At 46.2% G+C, this 17666-nt stretch overlaps 2 protein-coding genes across 3 annotated transcripts in view; one reads left to right on the top strand and one right to left on the bottom strand.

Annotated features, from left to right (window-relative positions):
• The window catches only part of Mak (male germ cell associated kinase), a 52937-nt gene extending 43733 nt beyond the window's left edge, over positions 1 to 9204 (top strand). The window contains exons 13-15 of the mRNA XM_036186796.1: positions 1053 to 1127; positions 3021 to 3140; positions 7725 to 9204. Coding sequence (XP_036042689.1) covers positions 1053 to 1127; positions 3021 to 3140; positions 7725 to 7879 — 350 coding nt within the window. The 3' untranslated portion in view covers positions 7880 to 9204. The remainder of the gene's footprint in view (positions 1 to 1052; positions 1128 to 3020; positions 3141 to 7724) is intronic.
• Positions 9205 to 12117: 2913 nt separating this feature from the next.
• LOC118584047 (transmembrane protein 14C) lies at positions 12118 to 17148 on the bottom strand. Of its 2 annotated transcripts, none has more exons than XM_036187980.1 (6): positions 17016 to 17148; positions 16170 to 16227; positions 15610 to 15686; positions 14912 to 15013; positions 13471 to 13558; positions 12118 to 12598 (listed from the first exon to the last, which is right to left on the bottom strand). In XM_036187980.1, exons 2-6 carry the CDS (start codon positions 16190 to 16192, stop codon positions 12544 to 12546), a joined length of 345 nt encoding a protein of 114 aa, XP_036043873.1. In that variant the 5' UTR covers positions 16193 to 16227; positions 17016 to 17148; the 3' UTR covers positions 12118 to 12543. The 2 variants fall into 2 exon arrangements, with proteins under 2 accessions (XP_036043873.1, XP_036043872.1); XM_036187979.1 differs by having other exon boundaries at positions 17020 to 17148.
• Positions 17149 to 17666: the final 518 nt, after the last annotated feature.

Here is a 17666-nt window from a genome sequence, read left to right as displayed (position 1 = left end):
AAGACACATCTCCAAAAGTACAACTCCCTATGCGATTATGGAGGCCAATTACATTCAAACTACCACAACTGGTCAGAAAAGTTTGATGATGGTAGTTACAGCACATGAACTGTCTAGTAACACTCTGATGTCACATCAACACCCTGGACTTGTTCACATAAAACTCTGCTCTCACTTCAAATGAAGGAAGTAGTTGATTCTTGAGCCACATAGGAGTAACCATGGCTGGGAAACAAATTCAGGTTGCCCTGGGTAACATGTTCCAACCTAAAAGTGTTACATGAGATTTCATCAATTACAGAAGAAATTCATAAGTCAAGGCATTTGCCAAATACATTGATGGGACAGCGTGTGTGTGTCTGTCTGCCTGTCTGTCTGTCCTGTCTGTCTGTTTTGTGTTTGAGGTGGGGGACAGAACTCTGCAGTAAGACTCACATGCTATCGATGACATCTTAGCTTTGGGGTTGGTAGACACCTGTAATCTGAGAAGAATACATTTTATATGTTTTGTTAAGTTCAAAGGATGTTAGGTTAGATACTGGGGGTGAGCAATAAATGGCTTTTAAATGGGCTAAAAAAAGACAAAGATCGTTGGCTCTGAATTATAACATTCTAACTCTACACAATCTAGAAGTTCTAGTCCGTCATCCCGCATGGTAGACTCTTTGCCATAAGTGTGGTTTGGGTTTCCAGTTTGGGAGGAACTTTGGCTTATAGACTTCTGACAAGTTCTTCAGACCCTCTAGGAACTCAGGTTGTCCATTTAACAAGGCTGGAGCACCAGACTACACCTCTGTCACCCAATTATCTCATCTCAGCTATTGCAAGAGTATTTTCCAGAGGCTGTGAGTCACACAGATCGGTCCAAATGATGGTGCCATAGTTTTGAGTGTTGCAGTTAGCAGTCAGCGCCATGGGGAGCTGTGATGCACATGGAGACACTTCTCATTGTAGAGCTCTTTCTGGGTCTTTCCACTAACCGTCTAACCCGTTTTCCCTCTGCTCTCCTATACCACTCTCGGCGGCTCTTTCTCTCACCCACCTTCTTTTAGAAGAAAGCATAATTAAACCGATTGAAAAACTGACATGCACTGAAAAGTCGGCTGAGAAGCTAGAGGACCTGCAAGGTAACTTCTGGGCACCGCTGACTGCTTTGACTAGGCCCCGTCCTCTCACGGGAGGCCAAGGGGGCCTGCTTCAGTCAGGTCAGGGCTGGTGGGAAGAGCAGCTTTTCCCAGCCGTGCAGAGTGTCTTCCTCCCTCTCATAATGCTCTATGCCTGCCTTCCCAACTATGCCATAAATTAGGTATGGGAACTTCTAGAAATCACAAAAATCACTCTATTGAAGGTAGAGAAGAATTTCTTGTTTTGTGGCCAATACTCCTAGGATTTGGAAAACAAATTCTGGTGTTCCTTTTCTTACACATCCATAATCACTGCAAAGAATGGAGGATTTCCAGGTGGGGGTGACATTTGTGGTTTCCACAACAAATGCCAACGACAAGCTTCCAGCCTAAAAACTTTCCAGTCTAACATCCAGTGCTGCCGCAAACAGACACCTCACATAATAATCCAAAAGAACTTAAGAATTGTTTGCCAGGCCTGTCTATTCCTAATAAAGTCTTGGCAATAAGACACCATTGTATAGCTGCCCAGTGCATGGCTTCTAGTAGCTGCCTTGTTCCATTGTGCTAATGTTTTATTTTCAGTTAGTTATTTTAGCCAGTTCCTCCATCTGCAGGGTGGAAGAGATAATCTTTACTTAGCTATCATTTCATAGCTCTGCCGAGTGCTTATGTCATCCAGTAGTTCCTGCATTTGCCATGGTGAAGAGGAGGTGAGCAAGGGGTGTGAGCATGGCTTTGAACTTCCTTCCAAGTCTTTAGAGGCTTTGGGGGAGCTAGCTCAGCTCGTCTAACATACATGAAGCTGCGGGTTCAAGCCCCAGCACATCGTAAGTCAGGTGTGGTGGCACACACCTATAGTCCCAGCACTCAGGAGAATAGAAGCAGGAGGATCAGAAGTTCAAGGTCATCCTCAGGTACACTGTATCTGGCCAGCCTTTGGAAGTAACCGGACGCATTAGTGAGTGCTGGGGGTAAGAAGGCTGCTCAGTGTAGGCTACTGCACTTGCATAAATGCATTAGTGTTAAAAGTTGTACAGATGGAACAGTCGCAGGACGACACAGCCTCTGGACATCACTCCAAGCCAACCAAAGTCCTCATCCTGCCCTGAATATCCTCCTCTACACCTCCTTCCCCCAAACAATTCTCCTCCCATATTGCTAATGCATGCTATCCAGTCACCTAGGCTACAAACACAGAGGCTCTAGCCCCTCCTCCTACCCCCTTCCCGCGCCCCCCCCCCACACACACACTGTAAACCCACCCAGTTGTCTTCTCCAGCCCTATATGACTCCTTGCTTCCAACCTAATCTCTCATTTCCAAAATAGCAGTGACCTCATGACTGGGCTGTGCCTTTAGATCCCCCAACAACCCATCCTGTGCCACCTTCAGCCTGATCTTTGCTAACAGTGATGATGGGGAGACTGAATGACAAGTATTTGTGAACTGGCAGATTCTGTGAAAGCATTTTCTTACATATTCAGAACCTAAAACCCTATAAATATGTTCACTTTTGGCAGATAGACAGAAAAGGAAAGGCACAGAGGACTCCTCAGACACACACACACACACACACACACACACACACACACACACACACAGTAAGAACTGGTGTCATCCAAAAGCCTAGTGTGTTCAGGGTTCAGATCCTGGCTGGGTTCTTGACCAACTGTGGGAGCTCAGGCAAGTTGTTTACTATCAGCACCACAGGGGAATCAAAACAGTGTTTCTGGGCTGTTCCAGGGACTGAGTGAGTTTCTGTGACTGGCGTAGCATGGTGCCTAGAACACAGGAGCTCATGAACCAGTATTTTGCAGTAAGAAGGGTCGTATTCAAAGTCACTTTACAGCACCTTAAAAGCCTCCTTCTGACCCAAACCCTGATGCACCAGCAGGAAACCTTGGAAACTACACCACTTACAACCAGACAGGATACATGCCTTCCGTTCTCAAGAAAGAAGTGGGGTCTGCTGGCCAGAGGATCCACTTGGCACCTCTTGGTGCTACGGCTTCGGGTAAGAGTGATCTCCTGATAGTCTGAGATTTCGTCCTGGAAGAGCCTTGCCTTTCTAAGATCCTGAGGTCCATTGTCTTAAGTGAAGACATTTAAATTAGTCTCACATTATTAACACTTCAAAGTGGTTCCCTCCCACAATAGTTTGTGCCTAGTGCTTGGCCCCAGGATAGACCCCAAGGAGCATCAGTCAGCATTGAGAAAGGAAGGCACAGAGCCCTGTGAGGAGAGAGGAAGAGAGTGAAAGAGGGGTCTCAGAGGTGCAGCCGAGGAACAGCCAGTGAGGCAGAGAAGCCTGAGTGCCCAGCACAAGCTGCAGGACACAGCAGCGTCCAGCCGTGACATGAGACAGACGGTGACAAAAATGCAGTCCGTACACCTAGTGACTTCAAGAGCGAGCGGTCTAGAGTAAATGGCGTGGTTACCATGCTCACTCACCCTTTATGATGGAGACTCTCCTTCTTGGATGAGGAAGCTGACATCTAGTAATGTTACCCGAGGCCACAGAACTAACTAGTAGAGCCAGGGAAGACACACACTAGCTGATCCCTTCCTAAGAGCCACTTTACTCTAGTGAGATGTAAGAAGATGAATTCTTCAGAGCTTTCTGCCTGATGCTCATATAAAGCAAAATCTTGACAAATACGGTTTACTTGTGAGTTATCCTGTGGTGCTGTCTTGAGGGTTCCGCTTCAGAGGTGGAAGCCACCACATAGTCCCCCCCACCCCCGGCTTTTGTTAAAAGAAGCAATATCAGATGATAGGACGGTTGTTCCTGCCACCTCTGAGGTCATGGTTAATTGGGCTCGGCTTGTGCTCTAACAGCACAAGGCATGAAAACCACATGCAGAGGTGTGCTCCTGAAATAAAGGGTGACAAGCCAGACATAATGGTATTTGTCTCGAATTCCAGTACGTGGGAGGCTGAGGCAGGAGGATCAGAAGCCTGCCTGGGCTGTATAGTAAGAGAAGAGAGATTGGAAATGTTGGTTCTAGGCCTCCCAGATTTGATGATGAATGACGTTCTCTAAATTATTTGAATTTAAAATAGATATCCTCAGTGTGAATGACGTTCTCTAAATTATTTGAATTTAAAATAGATATCCTCAGTGAAGCATCTAAAATAAACAGCAAAACAGATGATCAAAAGTTTGGTTTAGGATTCCTTGTTATTCATTAGTCCAAAGTGCTCTCGCCACCGGCCGCCGGCCTCACGCTGACATGGCTGCTTAGATTTACCATCTTTTACAGGACAAACCACTGAGGCAGCAGCCAAGAGAGAAAGCAGGGGCAACAGGTCGCTTCTACCTGCTCTCACAGTAGGCTGCTTAAACGGCACTCATTCGCTGTATCTGTCCTACACAAAATGATTGTTCCAATGTCTGTCTTCTAAAACAATATGCACCCATGTAGGCAAGCACATTATAGACACCTGGATTTTTGGAAGCCTCAGAAGTTTTAGGCCAGTTTTACAATGAGTCATTTACCATGACTAAACATCCATTTTAATATCAGAAGCAAAACGTGATGTTTAGAAGTACTTCGCTATCTGGGTACTCACTTTTAGAAACTGAGAGTGGGTCTTTTCATTAAAAAAAAATAATAATAATAAAAAGGAAACTACTTAAGGCTTTTCTGTATCCAGTGTTGAGATTCCCATGCATGTTCCTGCTTTCTCTTTTTAAGTAAGTTGCTCTCCTAACTCTTCATCTCTTCGTTTACTCTGCTTATCAGATTTCCCTCGAGGTGGTGATGGGAGGAGAGGCAAAAAAGAGAAGTAAACATTGCTCACTCCCAAGTGCTGCACGCAGCCCATTAGGAAACACTGCCACCAGGTCATTACTGTATTTACTCAACTATTCCCTCCCTCATAGGTTCCCTCTGCCCTCTTTCCTCACCCTCAAGTTTTGGAAGAAAAAAATCAAGCTAATGCCTTCATAGTCTCCCATTTAACCTCTCCTTTCAAAGCCTCTAGTTTTACATCATCCCTTGCCTTGACAGTAACAAGACCAGAGGGCGTGGCCTAGGTATCCAGCCACCCACAGAAACCATAGGGCTAGGTGATTGTCCTGAGGAGTCGCTTTCATTTGCCCCAGATAGAGAGGGTGGACACAGATCCAGGAAGTGATCCCATCCAAGTTAAGCTTGGGGAGCTTATTGGGGGTAACCCACCCACCCTCTCCACCCCCGCATCTGAACTGTTGAGAGGCCCATCGCAAGCATAGGTGACAAGTCACAAAAGCTGTATCACTGGGTTTCCTGCCCAACCTCCCACCCCGTAACTCTTGCTTCCACGGCCTCTGGGAAGGGCCTGTGAGTCACTTTCCTGAGCCTCCAGAGTCTTAGACAATTAATGTGTTTCCTCAGCTTCTCTGAGCCTCCTCTCCCACTATCCCTTCACAGGCTCTGAACACCACCGACGGCTCCATTTGGACCTGTGTTAGCTCACTACCTGAGATTTCCACATTCCAACAACCACAGCTATTTCTGGAAAGCAGGGTGCCTTCACTGGCCCTTCTGGATACACAGCCCTGACTTTTGTTAGGCAGCTTATTCACTTTGAGCCCAGTAAGAGCAGTTGAGGTGACCTGCCAGACCACTGACAGCATGTCCCCCCCACAAAAAAAAACAACAACCCATGTATAGCAGTCAGGATGCCAGTCTGGCCCAGAGCTTTGCTCATGTACATGGAGGTCAACATCTGTAGACCACAGGCTCATGTGGTTGCCTCCTTCACTCCTAACATCACAGTAAGAAAGGATGGGAAACCAGACCAGCAAATACATCATAGCTATGGAAGGTATGACATGGCCAGGCACATCTCAGCATTGATGCTGTGTTTATTCTAAGAGCATCAGCGGCCGCACAGTGTGAAAAGACAGGTAAATCCAGTGCAAAGACTGATGCCCTCCCCATGCAGACTGCCTGTGAAACCTGACAGGGAGTGAGGAGGAACTGAAGAAGACATTCTAGGCCCCTGGATATCGATTTTTGCCTTGGTTCGTGGAGACCTTTAACCAATTTCAGCTTGTTCAGATATCAAATGTTTAACAAATTTTAAATCTCTCTCAATTCGCAGACTAACATTGGACCAGCCTCTCTCACAAATCATTACACAGTCAAATATATGAACAAAATAAGCTTTGTGCTTAAAGATTTGGGCTCCTCCAAAAAATTACTGAATACAGCCCAAGTTCAATTCCCATCACCCACATGGCTGTTCACAACTGCCTGTAACTCAGGTTCCACAAATTCGGAGGATGCCCCCTTCTGACAGCATGTCCCCCCCCCCCAACCCCAATGTGTACCTTCTGGGTATTGCACACACATGGTACATATCCATATATACAGGCAAAACACTCAAACATAAAACAAAAACAAATCTTTTTTAAAAGATTGCTCTTTAAGGGTTTGTGTTATCACTCATGGTTTTACCAATACAAAAAAAGAAGTTTGTCAGTCTGGGTTATGGTCACTGGTGGAGGTGGAGCTCTTGTCTATCTAGACTGCATAATATCTGCCTTCTTTTCCTAGTACTAAAAAAAGAGAGAGAGAAAGGACAGGAGGGAGGGGGAATGGAGGGAGGAAGGGACAGGAGGGAATAAAGAAGAGAAAAGAAAAGGAGGGGCTGGAGAGATGGCTCAGAGGTTAAGAGCATTGGCTGTTCTTCCAGAGGTCCTGAGTTCAGTTCCCAGTAACCACATGGTGGCTCACAACCATCTAATACCCTCTTCTGGTGTGCAGGCAAAACATACAGACAGAACACTGTATACATAATAAATAATAATTTTTTTGAAAAGGAAATGATAGAGCCTAGTGTGATAGCACACACCTTTGATCCCAGGACTCAGGAGGCAGAGGCAGGCAGATCTCTGGGAACTCTAGGACAGCCTGGTCTACATGGTGAATTCCAGGCCAGCCTGAGCTATATAGTAATATCTTTTTAAAAATATTAAGAGCAATCTAAATTCTAGACAGCACATTTTCACTCAAAAAAAAAAAGAAAAAGAAATTAGACTACAGAACTCCATGAAGCCTGAGTTCCACACCCTTCCAAGTCTGTCTTTAGTACTGATACCATGTGTGAATGTTATTTAGGCTGTGACCCCGGTGTGGGATTAGTTACCACACTGTGTTCTGCTCACTGACTAAGGAACCACAAATATCTCCTGCTCATTTTACTTCCATTTAGGTATCTAACTAAGAGTGGCAGCATCTGCATGATATATCATTCCACTATGGAAAATTCTAGTAAATAGCTGTGTAGTACTCCACTAGAGTTTTCGCGTTAGCTAGCGTGGTGGTGAACACCTGTAATCATGCTAATACTGGGAGAGGAAAGCTGGACTGACCTTGACCGAGGCCAGCCTGGACTACGTAGTGAGTTCCAGACCAGTCTGAGCTGCATAGCAAAAACTTGCTTTCCCCCTCCCCCAACAAAAAAAAGAAAGAAAATGAAATGCAAGCCTGCACATTTGCTCCACAGTTTTCAAAGATAAATCCACACCTCCCTACAAAATGAAGATGAATTGCTTTATTTTGAATGCAATAGACAACCAAATAAATGAAATTCTGATTTCTTTCAGAATATACCTGGAACACAAAAACTAACCGAGGCCAGTTTTCAGGACGAACTTACAATCCCACAGCAAAAAATCTCCATATTGTGAACCGCACACAGCCGGTCCCCTCGGTGCACGGGAGGACAGACTGGGTGGCGAAGTACGGAGGCCACCGGTAGGGGTGGTGGAAGCCCTGCAGCATTGCTCCGCAGAGGACTGTCAAGGCCCTGGTCCTGGGAGACGTCTACAGTCCACTGCGTTCCACAAGAAACACACCATCTCGGGTCCCTCCAAGAGCAGAAGTCCCTCCGTTTTCTTTCCGGGAAATGCAATGCGTTTTCTTAACTCGTGGCCACAGTGCTGGTGCGGCACCATGCTGAGACTTTCGAGCAGGATTTTACAGAGTATTGAATAAACTATTTGCCAAAGTATCAAGTATTTGATCTACGAATTACTAAATAAGTGCATAAGCTTTTAAAGATAGGACTCTGGGAAGTAAGGGCACAGAGTTTCACTCTTGTTTGCTGCCTATTAGCCTAGACTGTTGAGGGTCTGGTCGCTGCAGAGACCACGTGGCCTGAGCAGTTTGTCTCTGCTCACTTTTCCCCGTGGGATGCAAGCTTCTGGGCTGACTTGGCAGAGGCTCTACCCTTCCTCTTTGGCAATGTCAGAAAGATGCTAACTACCTTTTGGTTTTCTACATGTGGAACTATGAGATGAGTGAGGGGCACATCTTAGCAGGGAATAAACTTCTCTCCAGCCTCTGGAGATCAGCAGAGTGTACCAGTCTGATTGCAGCACTGTTGACGGACTGCACTCTCATGACGACTGTGAGACTCTGTCGTTGGGTAAGTTGTACATTAATCACGCCAAGGTTCTCCTCATCTCCGAAACTGTATCTGACGCTTGTTCAGCTCATACTCCGACTCCTGTCTCTGTGTTCCTACCAGACACAAAGGTGAAGTGTGCCAGCTGGTCCCCAGGCAAACACTTGCTGCTGCAGGTCACTAACTGGGTTCTGACCTTCATGTTCCAGCCACAGGGCAAACATGTTCAGTTGCCATGGCAAGGTTTCATGTAGTTCACTGTTCTTCTTAGTTTTTATTACTAAACTGTTTATTTTTTTAAATAGATATTTTGAAGTTAGGGCTACTTTAAACCTGCCACTTGCTGGGCTGGACATGATTAGTACTGTACATTCTTTTGAAATAATAATGTTATTGCCTGCTGATATTTTTTATGTATTTATGGCTTTGTAATAGATGCTGATATAATTGACATCATTTTGTGGGCATTGCCCAGAGGCACATTATTATGAAATCATATATTTTTGTATAGAAGATATAGCTGTTCATATTTTACATGTTTAAAATGTTGAACTTGAAATAGTAATTTATCCTAGTCCTGATGGTTGTGTGTATTTGTACAATTTTATTGTCTCAAAGCTAATAAAAATTCCTTGGCGTTTCTGAGAAACACAGACCCTGAATAGATATGTGATTAACTAGTGTGGATTTCTACTATTAAACTTTATATTCTGTGGTTATTTTTCATCTTGTTATTTTTTTAATCAGCGTATAATATGTTGAGTGTCACTATGACATTTTTGAAGACTGTTTCTGAGGCTCTCCTTTTCCGCCTCTCCCACACCGCTCTGCTGTTCCCTTTCCTGTCATGTCCCACCTGCCCACTCCCACCCTCCTCACCTAATAGTGCCCTCTCTTGGACTCTTTTCTAGGTCTGTAGACTTTGCCGACCCTTATACTTTTGCACGCACACATCATAGGCTAGGAGCCACATCGGAGGAAGTACATGCAGTTCCAGCCTGTGTTTAGGCCACCTGGCTTGATATTATACTTTCTAGATCCACCCACTTTCCTAAGAATGTCGTTTCATTTTTTTGTTATAACTTAATTTTTCATATCTGCAGCATATTTTCATTATCCATTCATCTGTTAATGGTTATCTTAAGCTGGTTTCATTTCCTTGCTGTAAAGTATAGCAGCAGTAAATACGTGTGTACGTGTCCCTGGCAGGGCATGAGTCTTTCGCAGGGGTTGTTGCTTTAATTTCTTTGGGGCAGTTTCAGGTTTAGAGTATGAGTTCCCATGTACCCTTCATCTTCCCCCAACTTCCCCTATTATCAACATCTTGAATTGCTGTGGGACCCCTCCCTTCCTCCCTCCCTTCTTTTCCTTTCCTTCTTCCCTCTCCTATGCTGGGGATGGAACCTAGGGCTTCATACATGCTAAGCTACACTAAGTCATACTCTCAGTCCCTAGAATCTATAATATCTCTAACTGTTCTGTTCTAGAACTCCCCATAGCTGGAATCACAGAATATGGTAATTCTTTCATACCAGCTACTTTCACTTAGCAATTGTGCATTTAAAGTTCCTCCAGAGCTATTTTTATATTTATGTCTGAATCAAATTTTGTTGTCACATATTAAAGGACATTTTCAATGATTCCATATCTTGGCAGGGGAATTGCAAGTTAAAGTCCTGTCTGGGCCATACAACAAATTCAAAGCCAGCCAGGACAACTTAGCAAGACCCTACCTCAAAATCAGCAAAAGCCCGGTCAGTGGTAGAGTGCTTGCCTGGCATGCACGAAACTCTAGATTCAAGACCAGTGCCACAAAATGACAAACATTTTCTATCTTATTCTTTTCCTTTACAAGAACATCCAACACAGAGGGGAGTGAAGATGGAGGTGTGGAGAACACCTGCCTACCATATATGAGGCTCTAGGTCTGACGCTCAGCACTGCTAAACAAAATCAAAAAAGCACAGTGGAAAGAGACAAATGAAAAGCATCCATGTATAGTTCATACCTAGCACATGCGTGGCCCTACAATTGATCTTCAGCACTACAGATGATATTCAAGCTAGGAATGGTGGCACACACACCTGTAGTCCCAGGTACTTGGGAGGCAGAGGCAGGAGGATTACTTGAGCTTAAATGAACATGATCAGCCTGGGCAACATGGTATAACCAGATCTCAAATTAATTATTTAAATCTGATTCTCCAGAGAACGGAACCACACCACACACCACTCAACTATAAACTTCTTTTGTTGTTTTCTTTATGCCATGGGTTTGGCACAACTACCTGTGGAAGGCAATCACTATGACAAGGAGCCACAGAATCATTTCGGATCTAATTAAAGTGTTTAAGACAGCATCATCAAGCACCTGGCCTTTCACTAAAGGATACTCTACAACAGGCCATGAAAATAGGCCTGGTGTCTCAGATGAGAAAATCAGTCAGTGCTGTGTTACAGAAACATACAGTCCAGAATACAGTGCCCTGGTCGGCTGCACAGAATTCTGGACATTATCATTCAAGAATGCTAAACCCTCTAACACCAGCACACCTGTAACACCAGCACTCAGGAAAATGAATTGTGAATTGTGAGTTCAAGGCCACCCTGCCACCCTGCCACCCTGGGGTATATAGAAAGATCCTGCCTTTAAAAAAAAAAGAAAAGCCAGGCGGTGTGGTGCACGCCTTTAATCCCAGCACTCGGGAGGCAGAGGCAGGCAGATCTCTGTGAGTTTGAGGCCAGCCTGGGCTACAGAGTGAGTTCCAGGAAAGGCACAAAGCTACACAGAGAAACCCCATCCTCGAAAAATCAATCAATAAATAAATAAACAAACAAATAAAAGACATGCATGTCAAGATATATCCTGTTATGAACATGGTGCATAATATTCAAAATCATATTTAAGGATGAGCTGGATGGGAAGCGTATCTCTAATTGTAGCACTTGGAAGGTAGATGCAAGGTGGTGAGCAGAAGTAGGCAGAGACTGTATTTGAAGACACCAAGCCTGCTCTTGAGACACTTAGGCACAAATGTGACATTAAGTCCATTTCCATTATAGTCCTATCTTAGAAATTCTCAAAGGGTTTTGTGTGTTGTTTTTTGGGTTTTGTTGTTGTTGTTTGAGACAGGGTTTCATATAGCACAGGTTAGCTTCAAACCTACAAAACTGAGTATGACCCTGAACTCCTGATCCTCCCGCTTCACCATCTAAGTTACTGAGACTATAATATAACCGTGTCCCACTACATCCACATAGTTCTTTTTTTTTTTTCCTGGGACAGGGTTTCTCTGTATAACAGCCCTGGCTATCCTAGAACTTGATTTGTAGACCTGGCTGGCCTTGAACTCACAGAGATCTGCCTGCCTCTACCTCCCAAGTGCTGGGAATAAAGGTATACACCACCACCACCACCTGGCTCACAAATAATTTTTAAAACAAGCTTCCAGTCGATGTACAGTCAAACAATTCCTTGGTCATTCCAAATGGGGAATCCCTAACTATGATGTCCACAGGATCCCCACAGCTCTGCACTGTCCACATCTCAAACTACATCCCAGACACTCTGACAAAGGAGACACCAGAGAAATGTTCTCAATAGCAAACTTTATTTTCACTGGTATTTCTTTGTGACATAATTTCATAGCAGACCTACGCAAAAGATCCCACATCACAAATGTCACCAAGAGATTTCACACACTTCTGGGCAGGACATGTGGCTCTGGGGCCCCCTGTGTTGAAACCCGACACTTTACCCCTTGTTTACTAGTACAGAAAGGTGAGATGCCATCACACAAGAATGAAACTGCAGGAAGGTAGCAGCTGGTTCAACACCTGCCACCCCTGAACAGTTAAAATACAACAGTGAAATCTCATCCTCTACCTCAGCGTGCTCGGGGTATGTTTGTAAAATGTCAGAATATGTGAATATGCTGCACTTTTTTCTTCGGACATTGTAAATGTGGACGTTTGGAGAGTTTCAATTCTTCATGAGCCCAAGCAGGGGTGTGGCTACTATGGATGGGGAGAACTTAGCATACTAATTCCAAGCTTGGCAACCATCAGCAAACTGTTTAAAGAAAAAAACAAGTCATTAGGAAAAGGACACAACGGGTGACTGTTTTTTTAAAGGACCAAAGCCTGCGGGGCCCTCACAACTGTGTATGATGGGAAATTCGAAAGCAGAGCAGTTGGGAAGCAAACATCCTCCCCCGAGGAGGCCCAGAAAAACCACAGCAAATCTTACAGTGGCACATGGTACTCCTCGCCCAATGCCAGTAACTTGGCAGGGCTGAGGAAATGAGGGTGAGAGAGACCAAGGCTTTAGAGGTCAGAGGCCCGTTAATGCAGGAATCCTGCCCCCCACCCCCCCCCCCAGTTGAGTGGTCGTCATCTTGGCCTACTTCAGCGGCTTGGTTTCCAGTGTAAAAGATCAACAGCATAACCAGCAAAGACAAGCAGCTATCTACTTTCCTGAGACAGGTTTGTTACTCTTTCTTTTGTTTTTCTTTCTTTTAATTCTCCTACCTCCAGAATGTGTTTATTATACTTAAGAACGTGTCAATTTAAGACAGTTTGGTTTAGGTTCCACAATTAGAAAATTCTCTGTTAGCAAAACTTCAATAAAGGGCACTCAAATACCTAAGGAACAAGGAACCAACACGTCTCACACAGCCACACCCAAGGGTTTGGACAGAGGCTGTGATGGCGTAATGCAGGGGAGTCTAGGACAGTCCACAGAGCAAATCCAATGAATGACTATACTTAAGTGCTAAATCAACTCCAATGGTTTTTGTAGACTTTCCTACTTGTATACAACCTTTAAAAAGTGGGGGTTGAAGTCTAGGATCAGGCACACTGAAGTGAGCAAATTCTGACTGTCTGAAGCGTCTTGTGAAAACCAACCACTGTCTGGGTGAGGAGAGATGGAATGGCAAGTACCTGGCACCCGCAATTAAACCCGCAGGCATAAATTTCCCAGAGTTGTAGAATCTCATCCCCATGATGCCAGCCAAGGTCCCAGATGTAGCTGAGAAAAAGAAGTCAAAAAGTCAGCACATCCTACATGCATGGGAGGAGAAGGGAGCCCCACCCACCTTTCCAGGCCCATAAAACAAAGGCTGAAAAGCCAACAGAGAGGTTTGTACAGACACAGGGGCCTCTGTGTGTGTGTGTGTGTGTGTGTGTGTGTGTGTGTGTGTGTGTGTGTTGGGGGTGGGGGTCAGCACTTTACAGTCAAGGGAACAAAAATGAAGACTTCGTGGACCCATGATGTCTGAGAAAGGAAGAAACGAGGAAAAGTTCCTGAAAGGGAGGGGAAGCCAGTGACTTAAGAGGAAGTGGGCTCAGAGCGCCTTCCTTTTCTAAAGGAGTCGAAGTTGACAGCATGTGAACTTTATGTGTAGGAGCCTGCAACAGAAGGGATCCTACACAAAAATACAAACAAATGATGGATCCTAGACTGCTCACAGTTCAGGAGCCAAAGCCCTGACAGAAGAGCCACCTTGGAGGAGGAGGGAAATGGATAAAGGGATGGCCTGGAAGCTGAAGGCTCTAACCAACACCAGTGGCTGCTGCTTTTTCAATCAAGCACTCGTGGGATCCCTTGAGAGCAAGATGCTGGGATGAGAGACGCAGAAGTGGTCTAACAGCCATTCCAAACCATGGGAAAGCTGCTGGGAAGAACTGACAGCCCAGTTCATCCTCTGCTCAGATTGCCCACAACGCGCCTTGTCTCGTATCCCACAGCCAGTGTGCAGAGTCCTCTCCATGACACCTTGGAGAGGGTTCGAGATGCACGTGTGGGAAAGAGAGGCACAGAGGTGCCACACCCCTAGCAAAAGCTAGCACCAGGATGAAGACCAAGAAAAATGTGCCAAAGATCACTGTAAGAAGCCATCATCTGCCCCCGACCCAGGGCTGCACCAGGGCACTTAACTACACTTGCACAGAGTCATATTACCCGACTTCCCAGTGAACTTGAATGGTTCCCAAAGGCAAGGTCTGCATCTTACACAATTAACTGACTATAAAAGGAGAGAGATGTCCAACTGGGGAAAAGGTTACAAGGACTCAGGACCTCGTGGGATGTGTGAGATTTCTAAGTTTCAAGCAGGCTGTTTTTAGTATGAAAGCTCAATAGTTAATACACACTGTCTAGTCCAGTTTAAAACAAATCTCACCAGGAAAATTAAATTCATGCTGTATGAAACCCTTCTGCATTCTGTATACAGAAGGAAAACAATCCAGGGTTCTCCACAACAAAACCCACCTATACCTTGGCAGAAGCAGGTGACCTGGTAGTAAAAAGAACCTGCCACACAAGCCCACCAGAGTTTCACAGCCAAGCAGAACACAGCTGCAGAGCTTGAGACAAACCTACCTAGGAAAACCCACACGTTCCTGGGATCCTGAGACAGCTGGTAAGCACCAAGGCCTGCTAGGCTCCCAAAGAAGAGTCCAGCCGCCAGGGACGGCACACTACCTGGGAAAGCAAATGGGCACACATCTGGGTTGTAATGTCAGATGTTACATATGGAATCTACAAGACTCCCCTCCCTTGCAGAGGAAAACTGCAAAAGAGAGTTCTCAGAGGATTATCGCCACAGGGTTCCTAGCATGGGGTAGTCTGGGAGTCTTCCAGAGAAGTCAGGGTCTTACCATCCCAGTCCTCTCTCCTTTAGGAGGTATGACTCAATACAGGGTTTGTCTGGCCCACACAAGGCCCTGGCTTGAGGCTGGTGTTAAACAGATAATACAGAGAGACAAGAGGTTTCCTACATGAGGAGCAGATCGCACAGTGGGATCTGGTGTATGGCAATGGATGATAACAACCATCACTACCACCTCTGCCTATCTGTATGTAAACAGGCCAAAAAAAAGAAAGAAAGAAAAATGCCTGGCTCAATTTGACCAGATAACCAAAGGCCAGGGCAGGAAGAGCCAGGAGCCTGACTCTGCAGGCTGCACTCAGGGGCCCAAAGCAAACCTGAGTCAAGCAAAATTAGGCTTCAAGGACCCTGGGGACCCACATTTCACTGGACTAAGGTGACAATTTTCAGAGTGACAGGAAAGGCTTACCTGCTTTTGCATAGCCAATAATCCCACCAGTAGCAACCAGGGCTGCATAGCCGAAGCCGAGATAATGTAAAGGCACCCTGAAATGGCAAAAGAGAGAGAGAAGCCAGTGCCAACCGAGTTTAAAACCCGAAGTACAGAATCACGGGATGGGGCCAGTGTGATGCTCAGGATTGGTAAAGATGTGCCTCCAAGGCCAGCAGTCTGAGTTTGATTACATTACAGGGCAGAAGGAGAAAGCCAACTCTGACACATGTCCTCTGACCCCTACACATTCAACATGGCACAAGCGTATCCACACAAATAAATAAACAGAATTTTTTTAAATTATCGGCTAGGACAAAAGGGTCATTTCCAGTAAATCTTGTCACTGTATGGATAGGAATAAAGAGAGGCTGGGTGACATGCCTACTCACAGAACTAGCCAGTGGCGGAACTGGATACAAATCCAGGTCCCAGGCCACGAGTCCAGGGATCATGCCACAACCCATGCCGCCCCCAGGCTGAGCCAGGCTGAAGGCTCCTGTCACAGGTGATTCTATTCCTACGCACTGGGCACTTACAGGGGGCCACTGTCCTTCTGCATTGTTCAGTCACTTTGGAGACCAACCAGGCCTGCACCTGTGGAGTAGTGGTCAGAGCAGTTAGAACATTCAGGCCTCTAGCAGTCAGAAAGACATGAGTTCAAAGTACAGCTCTCGGTGTTGGTGCAAGAGGTCCCTGGGCACGCGGCCTCTGGTCCCCCTAGCTCTGCTACACAGTGAAGGTAACTGGGTAACAAAAGCCTTCCTACCGTATGTACAGAAATGCTGGAGAGGCATCTAGCATTTTTACTACAACTTCCGCTATAGCACGGGCCCACAGAAGTGACTCCTGCTCCTGCTTGGTACCTGTCCAGAGCTGTTTCATCAGTTAATTGATTGGCTGCTAAATCAGAAACCACACGGCCTATGCCTCAACTCAACTCTGCGTATTCTCTCCGAGGGTCAGGGCGAGTGCTGCTTCCTCGCAAACGTCAACACTCAACTTCCGAACTTCTAGAAACCCTTGGATCCGACCCTTAACTCCTGTTAGGCTGGAGCGAGGGACTAGAGAATGCCCGGGAACCTGAGTCACAATTGCACTGGACGCGGCACGCCTACGAAGTAACTAACTCCGGCTGTCTTACAGAAAAGCCCTCCGCAGCACCGAAGCAACGCACGCGCGTTGGGGTTTGCACCCCGGGAAGGCGCGGAGCCTCCCAGGTCCGGCGACAGTCAGAACCACAGTTACAGAATTTTAGAGGCACGGAGAGCGGGCCGGTAAAGCGAGCTCAGCAGAGTGCACCGGCGAGTCCCGCGCGCCTGCGGGCCGGAAGGCCGCGTGCGGAACAATTCCCGAGTGGCAAAACACGCAAAGTAAGAACACACCCACCACCACCGGAGTCGGAGCCTGGAGGCCTGCGCTGGAGAACCGAGTGCGGGGACACTGCGAGGAAGGGAGGTCAGGACTCCGGTCTGGAGACGTCACGGCGCGCGCGGCGTGCGAGCGGGAAGGGCGGGGCTTGAGGCGATGGGCGGAGCCTATGCGTCATCTAGGGCGGGGCTTTAGGGGAGAGGGGCGGGGCTTGGTCTTGGGCTGGTTGTGTTTTGCGTTTCCTGGAGCTGCGGGTTTGGCTTCCAGGTCTGGGTCCCGCACTGGCTGGTAAACCGGGAGACCCGAGGATCCGGCAAAGGCGGGCAAGAGGGAGGTGCCGTGCCTGGCACGTAAGCTGCCATTGGGAGGATGAGATGGAGGGGTGGTTAGCAAAGAGAAATGTCAAGACAACATTCAAAATTAGTGGCCAGTGTCTCTGTTACTAAATCAAACTTTTACATCTAATGTGGGTTTTTTTTTTTTTAAATCTGCATAAATGTCTCAGGATGAAAGCGCTTGGGATGGATTCCTTGAGCCAGCAGGAACATAGATAGCAGCTGAAAAAAAATACCCAGGATACCAAAGAAGGAAGAAAATCCTTCACATTGCTCCCACGATTGCTATAGAAACCGCAGGAGGGAAGAGAAAGGGCAACAGGAAGCAGG

This window comes from Onychomys torridus, chromosome 5 (genome assembly GCF_903995425.1).
Source record: "Onychomys torridus chromosome 5, mOncTor1.1, whole genome shotgun sequence".
Classification (NCBI taxonomy): domain Eukaryota; kingdom Metazoa; phylum Chordata; class Mammalia; order Rodentia; family Cricetidae; genus Onychomys; species Onychomys torridus.
The sequence above is the reverse complement of the archived record's forward strand: the minus strand, read 5'-3'. Positions and strand labels throughout refer to the sequence as shown.